This window comes from Anarhichas minor, unplaced genomic scaffold, assembly GCF_050575085.1.
Source record: "Anarhichas minor isolate MPS153535 unplaced genomic scaffold, ASM5057508v1 ptg000033l, whole genome shotgun sequence".
In the NCBI taxonomy this organism is placed as follows: domain Eukaryota; kingdom Metazoa; phylum Chordata; class Actinopteri; order Perciformes; family Anarhichadidae; genus Anarhichas; species Anarhichas minor.
This window is the reverse complement of record NW_027466479.1, coordinates 10,405,232-10,425,868: the sequence shown is the minus strand read 5'-3', so window position 1 is coordinate 10,425,868 and position 20,637 is coordinate 10,405,232. Positions and strand designations below refer to the sequence as shown.

Sequence of the window (20,637 nt, the reverse complement as noted above, 5' to 3'; positions counted from 1 at the left end):
TCAATAAGGACATCCCTTCCTGCCAAATAAGGGAGTGAGCACAAGGAAGCGACTCCTGCATGCCCTGTGCTGATTGGATGAGGGGAGTTCCTCCAGATGCACTGGCTGCCAGCTCTGATCACATGCAGTGAATGACAGGGTAAGCTTTTCATTGTGTTGTTTTACGCCACACCTTCCAATCTACAATGGTTGACCAGATACCAGCTATTATTAGACAATGTCTCACTTTATAACCAGGAAACAATCACTTTCTGAGTTTCACTGATAATGCTGTGAAGACTTTATTTACATTACGCGTCAAACTGAATTAAAAAACATAGCAAAGTTGATAATATTCCATATTTTATGTCCAGACATACATTTTATAAAGTCTTTTGGCAGTTTCGTTCACAGGGCACAAGGGTGTAAAGTGGCAGTTCACCCAAATTACAGAAGATATATTTTGTTATCAAGACAAGCAGATGAATTGCGATATATTTGCCAAGGATTAGAAATGCAAGTGAATGGAGATACATTGAATTTCGTTTGCAGTGCTTGCCAGACACAGTGTCACAGAAAAGGATCAGTTTCCACAGTGATTGTTTTTAAAATGCACCAGCACTTGTTGGCGTGTGACATGAAGCAGTCCGAACATAGAAATGGGACTGGAGTGCACTGATGTAACGCTTTTCTACCGTAACTGTTCGCCTCTCATTCACCTCTTCACATAGCCTTTGTAAATAAAATAGCAATAATTATAGTGACCACCAATACACAATAAGGATATAAGGTGCAACTAAAGGGCACAATAAACTGTAAGCAGCACATTAAACATCCCTTCAGTACAGCTCGCAAAAGGTATGCAGAGAATGAGGCTGAGAGGGATACAATGAAATTCAACAGAAGTATCAAGAGCTGGTTTTTCTGGAGGAGGGTGTGTGTGTGTGTGTGTGTGTGGAAGCGACTCCTGCATGCCCTGTGCTAATTGGATGAGGGGAGTTCCTCCAGATGCACTGGCTGCCAGCTCTGATCACATGCAGTGAATGACAGGGTAAGCTTTTCATTGTGTTGTTTTACTCCACACCTTCCAATCTACAATGGTTGACCAGATACCAGCTATTATTAGACGATGTCTCACTTTATAACCAGGAAACAATCACTTTCTGAGTTTCACTGATAATGCTGTGAAGACTTTATTTACATTACGCGTCAAACTGAATTAAAAAACATAGCAAAGTTGATAATATTCCATATTTTATGTCCAGACATACATTTTATAAAGTCTTTTGGCAGTTTCGTTCACAGGGCACAAGGGTGTAAAGTGGCAGTTCACCCAAATTACAGAAGATATATTTTGTTATCAAGACAAGCAGATGAATTGCGATATATTTGCCAAGGATTAGAAATGCAAGTGAATGGAGATACATTGAATTTCGTTTGCAGTGCTTTCCAGACACAGTGTCACAGAAAAGGATCAGTTTCCACAGTGATTGTTTTTAAAATGCACCAGCACTTGTTGGCGTGTGACATGAAGCAGTCCGAACATAGAAATGGGACTGGAGTGCACTGATGTAACGCTTTTCTACCGTAACTGTTCGCCTCTCATTCACCCCTTCACATAGTCTTTGTAAATAAAATAGCAATAATTATAGTGACCACCAATACACAATAAGGATATAAGGTGCAACTAAAGGGCACAATAAACTGTAAGCAGCACATTAAACATCCCTTCAGTACAGCTCGCAAAAGGTATGCAGAGAATGAGGCTGAGAGGGATACAATGAAATTCAACAGAAGTATCAAGAGCTGGTTTTTCTGGAGGAGGGTGTGTGTGTGTGTGTGTGTGTGGAAGCGACTCCTGCATGCCCTGTGCTGATTGGATGAGGGGAGTTCCTCCAGATGCACTGGCTGCCAGCTCTGATCACATGCAGTGAATGACAGGGTAAGCTTTTCATTGTGTTGTTTTACTCCACACCTTCCAATCTACAATGGTTGACCAGATACCAGCTATTATTCGACAATGTCTCACTTTATAACCAGGAAACAATCACTTTCTGAGTTTCACTGATAATGCTGTGAAGACTTTATTTACATTACGCGTCAAACTGAATTAAAAAACATAGCAAAGTTGATAATATTCCATATTTTATGTCCAGACATACATTTTATAAAGTCTTTTGGCAGTTTCGTTCACAGGGCACAAGGGTGTAAAGTGGCAGTTCACCCAAATTACAGAAGATATATTTTGTTATCAAGACAAGCAGATGAATTGCGATATATTTGCCAAGGATTAGAAATGCAAGTGAATGGAGATACATTGAATTTCGTTTGCAGTGCTTGCCAGACACAGTGTCACAGAAAAGGATCAGTTTCCACAGTGATTGTTTTTAAAATGCACCAGCACTTGTTGGCGTGTGACATGAAGCAGTCCGAACATAGAAATGGGACTGGAGTGCACTGATGTAACGCTTTTCTACCGTAACTGTTCGCCTCTCATTCACCTCTTCACATAGCCTTTGTAAATAAAATAGCAATAATTATAGTGACCACCAATACACAATAAGGATATAAGGTGCAACTAAAGGGCACAATAAACTGTAAGCAGCACATTAAACATCCCTTCAGTACAGCTCGCAAAAGGTATGCAGAGAATGAGGCTGAGAGGGATACAATGAAATTCAACAGAAGTATCAAGAGCTGGTTTTTCTGGAGGAGGGTGTGTGTGTGTGTGTGTGTGTGGAAGCGACTCCTGCATGCCCTGTGCTAATTGGATGAGGGGAGTTCCTCCAGATGCACTGGCTGCCAGCTCTGATCACATGCAGTGAATGACAGGGTAAGCTTTTCATTGTGTTGTTTTACTCCACACCTTCCAATCTACAATGGTTGACCAGATACCAGCTATTATTCGACAATGTCTCACTTTATAACCAGGAAACAATCACTTTCTGAGTTTCACTGATAATGCTGTGAAGACTTTATTTACATTACGCGTCAAACTGAATTAAAAAACATAGCAAAGTTGATAATATTCCATATTTTATGTCCAGACATACATTTTATAAAGTCTTTTGGCAGTTTCGTTCACAGGGCACAAGGGTGTAAAGTGGCAGTTCACCCAAATTACAGAAGATATATTTTGTTATCAAGACAAGCAGATGAATTGCGATATATTTGCCAAGGATTAGAAATGCAAGTGAATGGAGATACATTGAATTTCGTTTGCAGTGCTTGCCAGACACAGTGTCACAGAAAAGGATCAGTTTCCACAGTGATTGTTTTTAAAATGCACCAGCACTTGTTGGCGTGTGACATGAAGCAGTCCGAACATAGAAATGGGACTGGAGTGCACTGATGTAACGCTTTTCTACCGTAACTGTTCGCCTCTCATTCACCCCTTCACATAGCCTTTGTAAATAAAATAGCAATAATTATAGTGACCACCAATACACAATAAGGATATATGGTGCAACTAAAGGGCACAATAAACTGTAAGCAGCACATTAAACATCCCTTCAGTACAGCTCGCAAAAGGTATGCAGAGAATGAGGCTGAGAGGGATACAATGAAATTCAACAGAAGTATCAAGAGCTGGTTTTTCTGGAGGAGGGTGTGTGTGTGTGTGTGTGTGTGGAAGCGACTCCTGCATGCCCTGTGCTAATTGGATGAGGGGAGTTCCTCCAGATGCACTGGCTGCCAGCTCTGATCACATGCAGTGAATGACAGGGTAAGCTTTTCATTGTGTTGTTTTACTCCACACCTTCCAATCTACAATGGTTGACCAGATACCAGCTATTATTAGACAATGTCTCACTTTATAACCAGGAAACAATCACTTTCTGAGTTTCACTGATAATGCTGTGAAGACTTTATTTACATTACGCGTCAAACTGAATTAAAAAACATAGCAAAGTTGATAATATTCCATATTTTATGTCCAGACATACATTTTATAAAGTCTTTTGGCAGTTTCGTTCACAGGGCACAAGGGTGTAAAGTGGCAGTTCACCCAAATTACAGAAGATATATTTTGTTATCAAGACAAGCAGATGAATTGCGATATATTTGCCAAGGATTAGAAATGCAAGTGAATGGAGATACATTGAATTTCGTTTGCAGTGCTTGCCAGACACAGTGTCACAGAAAAGGATCAGTTTCCACAGTGATTGTTTTTAAAATGCACCAGCACTTGTTGGCGTGTGACATGAAGCAGTCCGAACATATAAATGGGACTGGAGTGCACTGATGTAACGCTTTTCTACCGTAACTGTTCGCCTCTCATTCACCTCTTCACATAGCCTTTGTAAATAAAATAGCAATAATTATAGTGACCACCAATACACAATAAGGATATAAGGTGCAACTAAAGGGCACAATAAACTGTAAGCAGCACATTAAACATCCCTTCAGTACAGCTCGCAAAAGGTATGCAGAGAATGAGGCTGAGAGGGATACAATGAAATTCAACAGAAGTATCAAGAGCTGGTTTTTCTGGAGGAGGGTGTGTGTGTGTGTGTGTGTGTGTGTGGAAGCGACTCCTGCATGCCCTGTGCTGATTGGATGAGGGGAGTTCCTCCAGATGCACTGGCTGCCAGCTCTGATCACATGCAGTGAATGACAGGGTAAGCTTTTCATTGTGTTGTTTTACTCCACACCTTCCAATCTACAATGGTTGACCAGATACCAGCTATTATTAGACGATGTCTCACTTTATAACCAGGAAACAATCACTTTCTGAGTTTCACTGATAATGCTGTGAAGACTTTATTTACATTACGCGTCAAACTGAATTAAAAAACATAGCAAAGTTGATAATATTCCATATTTTATGTCCAGACATACATTTTATAAAGTCTTTTGGCAGTTTCGTTCACAGGGCACAAGGGTGTAAAGTGGCAGTTCACCCAAATTACAGAAGATATATTTTGTTATCAAGACAAGCAGATGAATTGCGATATATTTGCCAAGGATTAGAAATGCAAGTGAATGGAGATACATTGAATTTCGTTTGCAGTGCTTTCCAGACACTGTCACAGAAAAGGAGCAGTTTCCACAGTGATTGTTTTTAAAATGCACCAGCACTTGTTGGCGTGTGACATGAAGCAGTCCGAACATAGAAATGGGACTGGAGTGCACTGATGTAACGCTTTTCTACCGTAACTGTTCGCCTCTCATTCACCCCTTCACATAGTCTTTGTAAATAAAATAGCAATAATTATAGTGACCACCAATACACAATAAGGATATAAGGTGCAACTAAAGGGCACAATAAACTGTAAGCAGCACATTAAACATCCCTTCAGTACAGCTCGCAAAAGGTATGCAGAGAATGAGGCTGAGAGGGATACAATGAAATTCAACAGAAGTATCAAGAGCTGGTTTTTCTGGAGGAGGGTGTGTGTGTGTGTGTGTGTGTGGAAGCGACTCCTGCATGCCCTGTGCTGATTGGATGAGGAGAGTTCCTCCAGATGCACTGGCTGCCAGCTCTGATCACATGCAGTGAATGACAGGGTAAGGTTTTCATTGTGTTGTTTTACTCCACACCTTCCAATCTACAATGGTTGACCAGATACCAGCTATTATTAGACGATGTCTCACTTTATAACCAGGAAACAATCACTTTCTGAGTTTCACTGATAATGCTGTGAAGACTTTATTAACATTACGCGTCAAACTGAATTAAAAAACATAGCAAAGTTGATAATATTCCATATTTTATGTCCAGACATACATTTTATAAAGTCTTTTGGCAGTTTCGTTCACAGGGCACAAGGGTGTAAAGTGGCAGTTCACCCAAATTACAGAAGATATATTTTGTTATCAAGACAAGCAGATGAATTGCGATATATTTGCCAAGGATTAGAAATGCAAGTGAATGGAGATACATTGAATTTCGTTTGCAGTGCTTTCCAGACACAGTGTCACAGAAAAGGATCAGTTTCCACAGTGATTGTTTTTAAAATGCACCAGCACTTGTTGGCGTGTGACATGAAGCAGTCCGAACATATAAATGGGACTGGAGTGCACTGATGTAACGCTTTTCTACCGTAACTGTTCGCCTCTCATTCACCCCTTCACATAGTCTTTGTAAATAAAATAGCAATAATTATAGTGACCACCAATACACAATAAGGATATAAGGTGCAACTAAAGGGCACAATAAACTGTAAGCAGCACATTAAACATCCCTTCAGTACAGCTCGCAAAAGGTATGCAGAGAATGAGGCTGAGAGGGATACAATGAAATTCAACAGAAGTATCAAGAGCTGGTTTTTCTGGAGGAGGGTGTGTGTGTGTGTGTGTGTGTGTGTGGAAGCGACTCCTGCATGCCCTGTGCTGATTGGATGAGGGGAGTTCCTCCAGATGCACTGGCTGCCAGCTCTGATCACATGCAGTGAATGACAGGGTAAGCTTTTCATTGTGTTGTTTTACTCCACACCTTCCAATCTACAATGGTTGACCAGATACCAGCTATTATTAGACGATGTCTCACTTTATAACCAGGAAACAATCACTTTCTGAGTTTCACTGATAATGCTGTGAAGACTTTATTTACATTACGCGTCAAACTGAATTAAAAAACATAGCAAAGTTGATAATATTCCATATTTTATGTCCAGACATACATTTTATAAAGTCTTTTGGCAGTTTCGTTCACAGGGCACAAGGGTGTAAAGTGGCAGTTCACCCAAATTACAGAAGATATATTTTGTTATCAAGACAAGCAGATGAATTGCGATATATTTGCCAAGGATTAGAAATGCAAGTGAATGGAGATACATTGAATTTCGTTTGCAGTGCTTTCCAGACACAGTGTCACAGAAAAGGATCAGTTTCCACAGTGATTGTTTTTAAAATGCACCAGCACTTGTTGGCGTGTGACATGAAGCAGTCCGAACATATAAATGGGACTGGAGTGCACTGATGTAACGCTTTTCTACCGTAACTGTTCGCCTCTCATTCACCCCTTCACATAGTCTTTGTAAATAAAATAGCAATAATTATAGTGACCACCAATACACAATAAGGATATAAGGTGCAACTAAAGGGCACAATAAACTGTAAGCAGCACATTAAACATCCCTTCAGTACAGCTCGCAAAAGGTATGCAGAGAATGAGGCTGAGAGGGATACAATGAAATTCAACAGAAGTATCAAGAGCTGGTTTTTCTGGAGGAGGGTGTGTGTGTGTGTGTGTGTGTGTGTGTAAGCGACTCCTGCATGCCCTGTGCTGATTGGATGAGGGGAGTTCCTCCAGATGCACTGGCTGCCAGCTCTGATCACATGCAGTGAATGACAGGGTAAGCTTTTCATTGTGTTGTTTTACTCCACACCTTCCAATCTACAATGGTTGACCAGATACCAGCTATTATTCGACAATGTCTCACTTTATAACCAGGAAACAATCACTTTCTGAGTTTCACTGATAATGCTGTGAAGACTTTATTAACATTACGCGTCAAACTGAATTAAAAAACATAGCAAAGTTGATAATATTCCATATTTTATGTCCAGACATACATTTTATAAAGTCTTTTGGCAGTTTCGTTCACAGGGCACAAGGGTGTAAAGTGGCAGTTCACCCAAATTACAGAAGATATATTTTGTTATCAAGACAAGCAGATGAATTGCGATATATTTGCCAAGGATTAGAAATGCAAGTGAATGGAGATACATTGAATTTCGTTTGCAGTGCTTTCCAGACACAGTGTCACAGAAAAGGATCAGTTTCCACAGTGATTGTTTTTAAAATGCACCAGCACTTGTTGGCGTGTGACATGAAGCAGTCCGAACATATAAATGGGACTGGAGTGCACTGATGTAACGCTTTTCTACCGTAACTGTTCGCCTCTCATTCACCTCTTCACATAGTCTTTGTAAATAAAATAGCAATAATTATAGTGACCACCAATACACAATAAGGATATAAGGTGCAACTAAAGGGCACAATAAACTGTAAGCAGCACATTAAACATCCCTTCAGTACAGCTCGCAAAAGGTATGCAGAGAATGAGGCTGAGAGGGATACAATGAAATTCAACAGAAGTATCAAGAGCTGGTTTTTCTGGAGGAGGGTGTGTGTGTGTGTGTGTGTGTGGAAGCGACTCCTGCATGCCCTGTGCTGATTGGATGAGGAGAGTTCCTCCAGATGCACTGGCTGCCAGCTCTGATCACATGCAGTGAATGACAGGGTAAGCTTTTCATTGTGTTGTTTTACTCCACACCTTCCAATCTACAATGGTTGACCAGATACCAGCTATTATTAGACGATGTCTCACTTTATAACCAGGAAACAATCACTTTCTGAGTTTCACTGATAATGCTGTGAAGACTTTATTTACATTACGCGTCAAACTGAATTAAAAAACATAGCAAAGTTGATAATATTCCATATTTTATGTCCAGACATACATTTTATAACGTCTTTTGGCAGTTTCGTTCACAGGGCACAAGGGTGTAAAGTGGCAGTTCACCCAAATTACAGAAGATATATTTTGTTATCAAGACAAGCAGATGAATTGCGATATATTTGCCAAGGATTAGAAATGCAAGTGAATGGAGATACATTGAATTTCGTTTGCAGTGCTTTCCAGACACAGTGTCACAGAAAAGGATCAGTTTCCACAGTGATTGTTTTTAAAATGCACCAGCACTTGTTGGCGTGTGACATGAAGCAGTCCGAACATATAAATGGGACTGGAGTGCACTGATGTAACGCTTTTCTACCGTAACTGTTCGCCTCTCATTCACCTCTTCACATAGTCTTTGTAAATAAAATAGCAATAATTATAGTGACCACCAATACACAATAAGGATATAAGGTGCAACTAAAGGACACAATAAACTGTAAGCAGCACATTAAACATCCCTTCAGTACAGCTCGCAAAAGGTATGCAGAGAATGAGGCTGAGAGGGATACAATGAAATTCAACAGAAGTATCAAGAGCTGGTTTTTCTGGAGGAGGGTGTGTGTGTGTGTGTGTGTGTGGAAGCGACTCCTGCATGCCCTGTGCTGATTGGATGAGGGGAGTTCCTCCAGATGCACTGGCTGCCAGCTCTGATCACATGCAGTGAATGACAGGGTAAGCTTTTCATTGTGTTGTTTTACTCCACACCTTCCAATCTACAATGGTTGACCAGATACCAGCTATTATTAGACAATGTCTCACTTTATAACCAGGAAACAATCACTTTCTGAGTTTCACTGATAATGCTGTGAAGACTTTATTTACATTACGCGTCAAACTGAATTAAAAAACATAGCAAAGTTGATAATATTCCATATTTTATGTCCAGACATACATTTTATAAAGTCTTTTGGCAGTTTCGTTCACAGGGCACAAGGGTGTAAAGTGGCAGTTCACCCAAATTACAGAAGATATATTTTGTTATTGTGACACCCACCAATGTGCTTTCACATGTGAATTGGTGTGTTTTGGGTTATGTAAAGCCAATATAGTTTAGAGTGAGCATTGTATATGGTAGAAATATAATCATTTGATAAACGACTGACGTGCTTTCACTGTGTATGGAGTGTGCATTCCACCCTGTGGCCAGCAGGGGGCAGGGTGGTGCTTTTTGCTTTGATTTGGGCAGGCGTTACGACAGTAGAGTTAGACTACAACGGCGCGATGCTGTTTCCTCATTCTGACGAGCAGGCGAGATGAACAGACGTGAAATTGCCCTGTGTCATTTTGTGTGTCCTGTTTACAGAAACTTATCATCTGGCTATTTGGTACCAATCCTGGTACCTGTAACATTATCAAGACAAGCAGATGAATTGCGATATATTTGCCAAGGATTAGAAATACAAGTGAATGGAGATGCATTGAATTTCGTTTGCAGTGCTTTCCAGACACAGTGTCACAGAAAAGGATCAGTTTCCACAGTGATTGTTTTTAAAATGCACCAGCACTTGTTGGCGTGTGACATGAAGCAGTCCGAACATATAAATGGGACTGGAGTGCACTGATGTAACGCTTTTCTACCGTAACTGTTCGCCTCTCATTCACCCCTTCACATAGTCTTTGTAAATAAAATAGCAATAATTATAGTGACCACCAATACACAATAAGGATATAAGGTGCAACTAAAGGGCACAATAAACTGTAAGCAGCACATTAAACATCCCTTCAGTACAGCTCGCAAAAGGTATGCAGAGAATGAGGCTGAGAGGGATACAATGAAATTCAACAGAAGTATCAAGAGCTGGTTTTTCTGGAGGAGGGCGTGTGTGTGTGTGTGTGTGTGTGTGTGTGTGTGTGTGTGTGTGTGTGTGTGTGTGTGTGTGTGTGTGTGTGTGGAAGCGACTCCTGCATGCCCTGTGCTGATTGGATGAGGGGAGTTCCTCCAGATGCACTGGCTGCCAGCTCTGATCACATGCAGTGAATGACAGGGTAAGCTTTTCATTGTGTTGTTTTACTCCACACCTTCCAATCTACAATGGTTGACCAGATACCAGCTATTATTCGACAATGTCTCACTTTATAACCATGCTGTTTCCCCCTGTTTCAGACACATTATGCTATGTTAAACTAATCTGCATTGTCCTACCCCGTATTGAATTTCCTTAAATATTGTCAGACACAAACCATATTACCTGTTGACAGGCATCTTTCTACCACGTTTAATATTCAACATTGAAGGCAAGGAATGGAATCAAATAGTTTTCATGAGTTTATTGTTTATCTTGTGTCATCTCGAAAGCAGTTTCATGTAGCTCGGTTTAACATTAGGTATATTCAACAGAAGTATTAAGAGCTGTTACACAGCCTCATAACCTTTACTGCTACTCATGTTTTTTTTAAAATATAGATTGTTGGTTTTAGTGTGGATGAAATGGACTTCACAAATATACAACTTTATTCGACTAATAATTAGTGCATTTTAATTGAAGAGATTGTACAAAACTTCAGCATATATTGGCAAGTAACACAAAGCAACTGAAACATACAGTGGTCTCTTTGAAACAAAAACAACGATACACAATGTCGATACAATAACTAATATGCTGCAATAGGAATGATAATGAAAGCATGGCTTTGGTTTTATTACGATATATATATATATATATTATAACATATTTTGTCTTTTTTTCATTGGTCCACAGCTGAGAAGAGACATTGTTCTCTCTGATGGTCCGTGTTCAGGACGACTTGTCTTTGCACTGGCTGAGCACCTCCTGCATCTTGTCCTGGATGTCCTCCACCCTCTTGCCCCACTTCTCCCGCACCTCGTCCTCGTCATCCTCCGTAACAGCTGTGTAGGCCATGAGGGCGATGAGGCCCATGTGGAACAGGTTGGTGATGTGTGAACAGCGGCGCTCCATGATCTCCCGGTCGCCGTCGCAGTTGTCCAGGTACACCTTCAGCAGGGGTCTTCCAAACAGCGGCTTGGTACCCATCACGCCGCGGTAGTACACATCCAGGCTCGTGGTGCTCTTGTCCCTCTCGTAAATCTTCTCAAAGGCCTCCATGTAGCGCTGGGCGTTGTCTGGATCTTTCTTCACCTGTGCCACCATGTTGTTGAAGGCAGTGTACTGGTGCTTAATGTACTCCTCGTACTTGCCATAGGTCTCGTTCACCTCGTCGATGCGGATCTGCCTCAGGCATTGCTGGTTCTTCACAGAGATGGTCTCCAGTTTAGAGCGGAGCGGCTGGAACTCCTTGTCTAGAGGGTGGCCCTTGTTTGTATCAAGGCCCTTGCGAGCCACCCCAACCAGGGAGGAGACTATGCCAAAGATGGGGTCGATGGAGGAGGCGAAGGAAGACACCTTTTCCACGCAGCACAGCACCTTGACTGCAGTTTTCTTGATCTTTTCTGCATCAGCCATTACTGCTGCTTTTCCTCTGCCACGATAATGTTCGACACAAAGTAAGTTTATAGGCTGGAGAGAGAAAAATAACAAAACAATATGTTTAAAGTAGATCACAAATATATCTAGTATGTCTTTTAGACTGAATCTGTGCACAGAGGGTCTTTGCAATACCCTAAAAATGACGCTCATGGCTAACTCTCAGGTTGCTGGTGCTACAGCCCACATGTCACCAGCTGCTGCACAAAAGCCATATTGTAGAAGGTGTCCTCTTACGGTCTAATGTTACTGGCAACTGGTCACATGCAGGCTCATGTTGTCTGCAGGGATACACAGAGCTTCATCATGAGGAGGAAACTTGGGTTTAAAGTAAACAATAGTTTTGTTATTGATTCATCTGTTGTGAATTAGAATTGCTTATTATGTCCAAACAACAGCATGAAAGATATTTAGTTCAACAGCAAAAAATTAGAACCAGAAAATATACACACCGGTTACATTGTTGGCATTCCCAAGGTCAGAATTAAGCATTCAGTTCAAACTTAAAACCTTTTAACTACTAGGCCTGTTTTTAGCCCCCTGCTCGAAAATTGCATACTCCTACTCCTTTGAGTACACTACCCAAACTACAAGGTCTATTTTAATAATTTTGATGCTAGAATACTGGTAACACTTGTGAGATGTGTTGAATTGTGTAAATATTTTGTATACGTTACTGGTTAATATAGAAAAATAAGAGATTACACAGCTGAAATTGAAAACATTCAGCTCCGCCTGGAAAAAATGCACTTTCATTGATAAAAGGTTATTGAAATACTGCAGTTTGATCCCTAAAACTTTCCCAAGTCATAGCATAACTGATCAGTAGTTATTAAAAAATGGTTAAAGTGGAATAAAGTGAATAATAAGAGGTTTTAGTACAAAGGGGTCAGGCGAGGTCATCATTTTCGAACCAGCTGTTGCAGCTCTTACATTGTACTTTTACACACTATATAACTATATATTTCACTTTCTTTATCACTCATATGATTCAATACATCCAAATACAGATAATAGGAATCATATTCATATTCATAACATCATCAGAGCCAGTTTTGGCTGTCATCTGTAGGATTTTCTCATTTCATGTGTGTGTCTGTGGCTGGATCTCAGCCTATCCTCGGTCGATTTCCAAAAACAACCCCTTCTTCGACGTGTCACAGTCTGAGGAAGAGCCATGCCAAGTTTGGTGGTGATCGTCAAAAGCTTTCATGCAATAAAGTTGCCAGAAATGACGCGTGTACCCCGGCGGAAATTTCCGGTCGCAGGCAGTCTGACCACTCGCCCAAGCCTGCTTGACCGCTCTTATTCTGGAAACAAGTCGGAAGTCAACAGTATGCAGTTGGCAGCAATGACTACAGCTTTGGAACGGAAATTCCGCGACGTTATTATCTATATTTTCATAAAACTTGGGCACATACCTACGATTTTTTTCGGCGGAGTTCAGCATGAAGGTACGTTTGATCACTCACAACAGTTTAGTGTTTCTACGGATCGTAAAACAGAAGTTAGTTACGTGTTCCGCCACGTGTGCTAATGCTATTACATGCTTTGTATGACTGGGTAGCCGTTAGCATGAGGGTACAAACATTGATTTACTGTACTCATAGCGCCGATTTCTGGCCCGGATTTGGTGCTTTTATGCCACGATATTGTTTTACTTATATGAGTAGCCTATAGTTGTCTTTGGAGTGTATAAGAAGTGACTTATATGATGTTGTTGTCCACACGTTGCTATTTCATCCAAAAAAAAAAGTGGCCGTGTCCACACTACTGGCTAATAATCATTCGATTTTCCGCATTTGATTTGAGGTGCTCTGAGCCCGAGCGCCCCCCAATTGGGGAGCGCCCCCCAATTGGGGGGCGCTCGAAGGCAGAAGGTTTTAAACAAGAATTATTTTGAGAAATAATTTGACATATTGTTAATATAAAAAAGCACTTCATTTCAGCATGATAGAAATCTACAACTAGTTTCTGACCGAAAGCTATCTGTGATGCATCTTTCTCATAGTTTCGACATTAATCAATGTTGTCCTGCAAGAAAAATAACTCAGGGACCACAGTGGGTGTGTCTTCATAGTAACACAAGAAAGACAGGAAATAAACAAATGGTTACGTGTGGTGACCTTTGTTTAATCATCTTTATCAATTCAGATAACCTCCAGTGGCTATTTGGCACCTTGAACATTAGCTGGGGATGTATTACTTTGTTTGTTTTAGAGCCTGTTTCTCTCATTTCCTCATTTACAGTCCCACACATGCACATGAATCAACCATCTTTTCCTTTCATTTCATCCGTCAGTAGCTGCTTCAGTTATCACACAGAGTTTAAAACATCCTTCAGGTCAGAGATTAGAAAGCAACGATATGAAAGATGTTTACTCACCAGAGATTAAACAGCCGGAATCACTCTGTCTACTGAAGCCGTCTGACTTTCCTTTTTATCATTTTCCTCGCTAGTCAATAAGGACATCCCTTCCTGCCAAATAAGGGAGTGAGCACAAGGAAGCGACTCCTGCATGCCCTGTGCTGATTGGATGAGGGGAGTTCCTCCAGATGCACTGGCTGCCAGCTCTGATCACATGCAGTGAATGACAGGGTAAGCTTTTCATTGTGTTGTTTTACGCCACACCTTCCAATCTACAATGGTTGACCAGATACCAGCTATTATTAGACAATGTCTCACTTTATAACCAGGAAACAATCACTTTCTGAGTTTCACTGATAATGCTGTGAAGACTTTATTTACATTACGCGTCAAACTGAATTAAAAAACATAGCAAAGTTGATAATATTCCATATTTTATGTCCAGACATACATTTTATAGTCTTTTGGCAGTTTCGTTCACAGGGCACAAGGGTGTAAAGTGGCAGTTCACCCAAATTACAGAAGATATATTTTGTTATCAAGACAAGCAGATGAATTGCGATATATTTGCCAAGGATTAGAAATGCAAGTGAATGGAGATACATTGAATTTCGTTTGCAGTGCTTTCCAGACACAGTGTCACAGAAAAGGATCAGTTTCCACAGTGATTGTTTTTAAAATGCACCAGCACTTGTTGGCGTGTGACATGAAGCAGTCCGAACATATAAATGGGACTGGAGTGCACTGATGTAACGCTTTTCTACCGTAACTGTTCGCCTCTCATTCACCCCTTCACATAGTCTTTGTAAATAAAATAGCAATAATTATAGTGACCACCAATACACAATAAGGATATAAGGTGCAACTAAAGGGCACAATAAACTGTAAGCAGCACATTAAACATCCCTTCAGTACAGCTCGCAAAAGGTATGCAGAGAATGAGGCTGAGAGGGATACAATGAAATTCAACAGAAGTATCAAGAGCTGGTTTTTCTGGAGGAGGGTGTGTGTGTGTGTGTGTGTGTGGAAGCGACTCCTGCATGCCCTGTGCTAATTGGATGAGGGGAGTTCCTCCAGATGCACTGGCTGCCAGCTCTGATCACATGCAGTGAATGACAGGGTAAGCTTTTCATTGTGTTGTTTTACTCCACACCTTCCAATCTACAATGGTTGACCAGATACCAGCTATTATTAGACGATGTCTCACTTTATAACCAGGAAACAATCACTTTCTGAGTTTCACTGATAATGCTGTGAAGACTTTATTTACATTACGCGTCAAACTGAATTAAAAAACATAGCAAAGTTGATAATATTCCATATTTTATGTCCAGACATACATTTTATAAAATCTTTTGGCAGTTTCGTTCACAGGGCACAAGGGTGTAAAGTGGCAGTTCACCCAAATTACAGAAGATATATTTTGTTATCAAGACAAGCAGATGAATTGCGATATATTTGCCAAGGATTAGAAATGCAAGTGAATGGAGATACATTGAATTTCGTTTGCAGTGCTTTCCAGACACAGTGTCACAGAAAAGGATCAGTTTCCACAGTGATTGTTTTTAAAATGCACCAGCACTTGTTGGCGTGTGACATGAAGCAGTCCGAACATAGAAATGGGACTGGAGTGCACTGATGTAACGCTTTTCTACCGTAACTGTTCGCCTCTCATTCACCCCTTCACATAGTCTTTGTAAATAAAATAGCAATAATTATAGTGACCACCAATACACAATAAGGATATAAGGTGCAACTAAAGGACACAATAAACTGTAAGCAGCACATTAAACATCCCTTCAGTACAGCTCGCAAAAGGTATGCAGAGAATGAGGCTGAGAGGGATACAATGAAATTCAACAGAAGTATCAAGAGCTGGTTTTTCTGGAGGAGGGTGTGTGTGTGTGTGTGTGTGTGTGTGGAAGCGACTCCTGCATGCCCTGTGCTGATTGGATGAGGGGAGTTCCTCCAGATGCACTGGCTGCCAGCTCTGATCACATGCAGTGAATGACAGGGTAAGCTTTTCATTGTGTTGTTTTACTCCACACCTTCCAATCTACAATGGTTGACCAGATACCAGCTATTATTCGACAATGTCTCACTTTATAACCAGGAAACAATCACTTTCTGAGTTTCACTGATAATGCTGTGAAGACTTTATTAACATTACGCGTCAAACTGAATTAAAAAACATAGCAAAGTTGATAATATTCCATATTTTATGTCCAGACATACATTTTATAAAGTCTTTTGGCAGTTTCGTTCACAGGGCACAAGGGTGTAAAGTGGCAGTTCACCCAAATTACAGAAGATATATTTTGTTATCAAGACAAGCAGATGAATTGCGATATATTTGCCAAGGATTAGAAATGCAAGTGAATGGAGATACATTGAATTTCGTTTGCAGTGCTTTCCAGACACAGTGTCACAGAAAAGGATCAGTTTCCACAGTGATTGTTTTTAAAATGCACCAGCACTTGTTGGCGTGTGACATGAAGCAGTCCGAACATAGAAATGGGACTGGAGTGCACTGATGTAACGCTTTTCTACCGTAACTGTTCGCCTCTCATTCACCCCTTCACATAGTCTTTGTAAATAAAATAGCAATAATTATAGTGACCACCAATACACAATAAGGATATAAGGTGCAACTAAAGGGCACAATAAACTGTAAGCAGCACATTAAACATCCCTTCAGTACAGCTCGCAAAAGGTATGCAGAGAATGAGGCTGAGAGGGATACAATGAAATTCAACAGAAGTATCAAGAGCTGGTTTTTCTGGAGGAGGGTGTGTGTGTGTGTGTGTGTGTGTGGAAGCGACTCCTGCATGCCCTGTGCTGATTGGATGAGGAGAGTTCCTCCAGATGCACTGGCTGCCAGCTCTGATCACATGCAGTGAATGACAGGGTAAGCTTTTCATTGTGTTGTTTTACTCCACACCTTCCAATCTACAATGGTTGACCAGATACCAGCTATTATTAGACAATGTCTCACTTTATAACCAGGAAACAATCACTTTCTGAGTTTCACTGATAATGCTGTGAAGACTTTATTAACATTACGCGTCAAACTGAATTAAAAAACATAGCAAAGTTGATAATATTCCATATTTTATGTCCAGACATACATTTTATAAAGTCTTTTGGCAGTTTCGTTCACAGGGCACAAGGGTGTAAAGTGGCAGTTCACCCAAATTACAGAAGATATATTTTGTTATCAAGACAAGCAGATGAATTGCGATATATTTGCCAAGGATTAGAAATACAAGTGAATGGAGATGCATTGAATTTCGTTTGCAGTGCTTTCCAGACACAGTGTCACAGAAAAGGATCAGTTTCCACAGTGATTGTTTTTAAAATGCACCAGCACTTGTTGGCGTCTGACATGAAGCAGTCCGAACATATAAATGGGACTGGAGTGCACTGATGTAACGCTTTTCTACCGTAACTGTTCGCCTCTCATTCACCCCTTCACATAGTCTTTGTAAATAAAATAGCAATAATTATAGTGACCACCAATACACAATAAGGATATAAGGTGCAACTAAAGGGCACAATAAACTGTAAGCAGCACATTAAACATCCCTTCAGTACAGCTCGCAAAAGGTATGCAGAGAATGAGGCTGAGAGGGATACAATGAAATTCAACAGAAGTATCAAGAGCTGGTTTTTCTGGAGGAGGGTGTGTGTGTGTGTGTGTGTGTGTGTGTGTGTGTGTGTGTGTGTGTGTGTGTGTGTGTGTGTGTGTGTGTGTGTGTGTGTGTGTGTGTGTGTGTGTGTGTGTGTGTGTGTGTGTGTGTGTGTGTGGAAGCGACTCCTGCATGCCCTGTGCTGATTGGATGAGGGGAGTTCCTCCAGATGCACTGGCTGCCAGCTCTGATAACATGCAGTGAATGACTGGGTAAGCTTTTCATTGTGTTGTTTTACTCCACACCTTCCAATCTACAATGGTTGACCAGATACCAGCTATTATTAGACGATGTCTCACTTTATAACCAGGAAACAATCACTTTCTGAGTTTCACTGATAATGCTGTGAAGACTTTATTTACATTACGCGTCAAACTGAATTAAAAAACATAGCAAAGTTGATAATATTCCATATTTTATGTCCAGACATACATTTTATAAAGTCTTTTGGCAGTTTCGTTCACAGGGCACAAGGGTGTAAAGTGGCAGTTCACCCAAATTACAGAAGATATATTTTGTTATCAAGACAAGCAGATGAATTGCGATATATTTGCCAAGGATTAGAAATACAAGTGAATGGAGATACATTGAATTTCGTTTGCAGTGCTTTCCAGACACAGTGTCACAGAAAAGGATCAGTTTCCACAGTGATTGTTTTTAAAATGCACCAGCACTTGTTGGCGTGTGACATGAAGCAGTCCGAACATAGAAATGGGACTGGAGTGCACTGATGTAACGCTTTTCTACCGTAACTGTTCGCCTCTCATTCACCCCTTCACATAGCCTTTGTAAATAAAATAGCAATAATTATAGTGACCACCAATACACAATAAGGATATAAGGTGCAACTAAAGGGCACAATAAACTGTAAGCAGCACATTAAACATCCCTTCAGTACAGCTCGCAAAAGGTATGCAGAGAATGAGGCTGAGAGGGATACAATGAAATTCAACAGAAGTATCAAGAGCTGGTTTTTCTGGAGGAGGGTGTGTGTGTGTGTGTGTGTGTGTGTGTGGAAGCGACTCCTGCATGCCCTGTGCTGATTGGATGAGGGGAGTTCCTCCAGATGCACTGGCTGCCAGCTCTGATCACATGCAGTGAATGACAGGGTAAGCTTTTCATTGTGTTGTTTTACGCCACACCTTCCAATCTACAATGGTTGACCAGATACCAGCTATTATTAGACAATGTCTCACTTTATAACCAGGAAACAATCACTTTCTGAGTTTCACTGATAATGCTGTGAAGACTTTATTTACATTACGCGTCAAACTGAATTAAAAAACATAGCAAAGTTGATAATATTCCATATTTTATGTCCAGACATACATTTTATAAAGTCTTTTGGCAGTTTCGTTCACAGGGCACAAGGGTGTAAAGTGGCAGTTCACCCAAATGACAGAAGATATATTTTGTTATCAAGACAAGCAGATGAATTGCGATATATTTGCCAAGGATTAGAAATGCAAGTGAATGGAGATACATTGAATTTCGTTTGCAGTGCTTTCCAGACACAGTGTCACAGAAAAGGATCAGTTTCCACAGTGATTGTTTTTAAAATGCACCAGCACTTGTTGGCGTGTGACATGAAGCAGTCCGAACATATAAATGGGACTGGAGTGCACTGATGTAACGCTTTTCTACCGTAACTGTTCGCCTCTCATTCACCCCTTCACATAGCCTTTGTAAATAAAATAGCAATAATTATAGTGACCACCAATACACAATAAGGATATATGGTGCAACTAAAGGACACAATAAACTGTAAGCAGCACATTAAACATCCCTTCAGTACAGCTCGCAAAAGGTATGCAGAGAATGAGGCTGAGAGGGATACAATGAAATTCAACAGAAGTATCAAGAGCTGGTTTTTCTGGAGGAGGGTGTGTGTGTGTGTGTGTGTGTGTGTGTGTGGAAGCGACTCCTGCATGCCCTGTGCTGATTGGATGAGGGGAGTTCCTCCAGATGCACTGGCTGCCAGCTCTGATCACATGCAGTGAATGACAGGGTAAGCTTTTCATTGTGTTGTTTTACTCCACACCTTCCAATCTACAATGGTTGACCAGATACCAGCTATTATTAGACGATGTCTCACTTTATAACCAGGAAACAATCACTTTCTGAGTTTCACTGATAATGCTGTGAAGACTTTATTAACATTACGCGTCAAACTGAATTAAAAAACATAGCAAAGTTGATAATATTCCATATTTTATGTCCAGACATACATTTTATAAAGTCTTTTGGCAGTTTCGTTCACAGGGCACAAGGGTGTAAAGTGGCAGTTCACCCAAATTACAGAAGATATATTTTGTTATCAAGACAAGCAGATGAATTGCGATATATTTGCCAAGGATTAGAAATGCAAGTGAATGGAGATACATTGAATTTCGTTTGCAGTGCTTTCCAGACACAGTGTCACAGAAAAGGATCAGTTTCCACAGTGATTGTTTTTAAAATGCACCAGCACTTGTTGGCGTGTGACATGAAGCAGTCCGAACATAGAAATGGGACTGGAGTGCACTGATGTAACGCTTTTCTACCGTAACTGTTCGCCTCTCATTCACCCCTTCACATAGTCTTTGTAAATAAAATAGCAATAATTATAGTGACCACCAATACACAATAAGGATATAAGGTGCAACTAAAGGGCACAATAAACTGTAAGCAGCACATTAAACATCCCTTCAGTACAGCTCGCAAAAGGTATGCAGAGAATGAGGCTGAGAGGGATACAATGAAATTCAACA

The 20,637-nt window shown here is 40.6% G+C and overlaps 1 protein-coding gene across 1 annotated transcript; it reads right to left on the bottom strand.

The window, feature by feature from the left end:
* Positions 1-11,072: 11,072 nt before the first annotated feature.
* On the bottom strand, positions 11,073-14,290 carry LOC142965127 (protein rapunzel-like). The gene is made up of 2 exons (XM_076105886.1): positions 14,217-14,290; positions 11,073-11,863 (listed from the first exon to the last, which is right to left on the bottom strand). The coding sequence occupies exon 2, from the start codon at positions 11,807-11,809 to the stop codon at positions 11,123-11,125; it is 687 nt and encodes a 228-aa protein (XP_075962001.1). The 5' UTR covers positions 11,810-11,863; positions 14,217-14,290; the 3' UTR covers positions 11,073-11,122.
* Positions 14,291-20,637: the final 6,347 nt, after the last annotated feature.

Excerpts from the sequence above, each read along its gene's own strand:
- LOC142965127 (XM_076105886.1), bottom strand. The coding sequence starts at position 11,809 with ATGGCTGATGCAGAAAAGATCAAGAAAACTGCAGTCAAGGTGCTGTGC.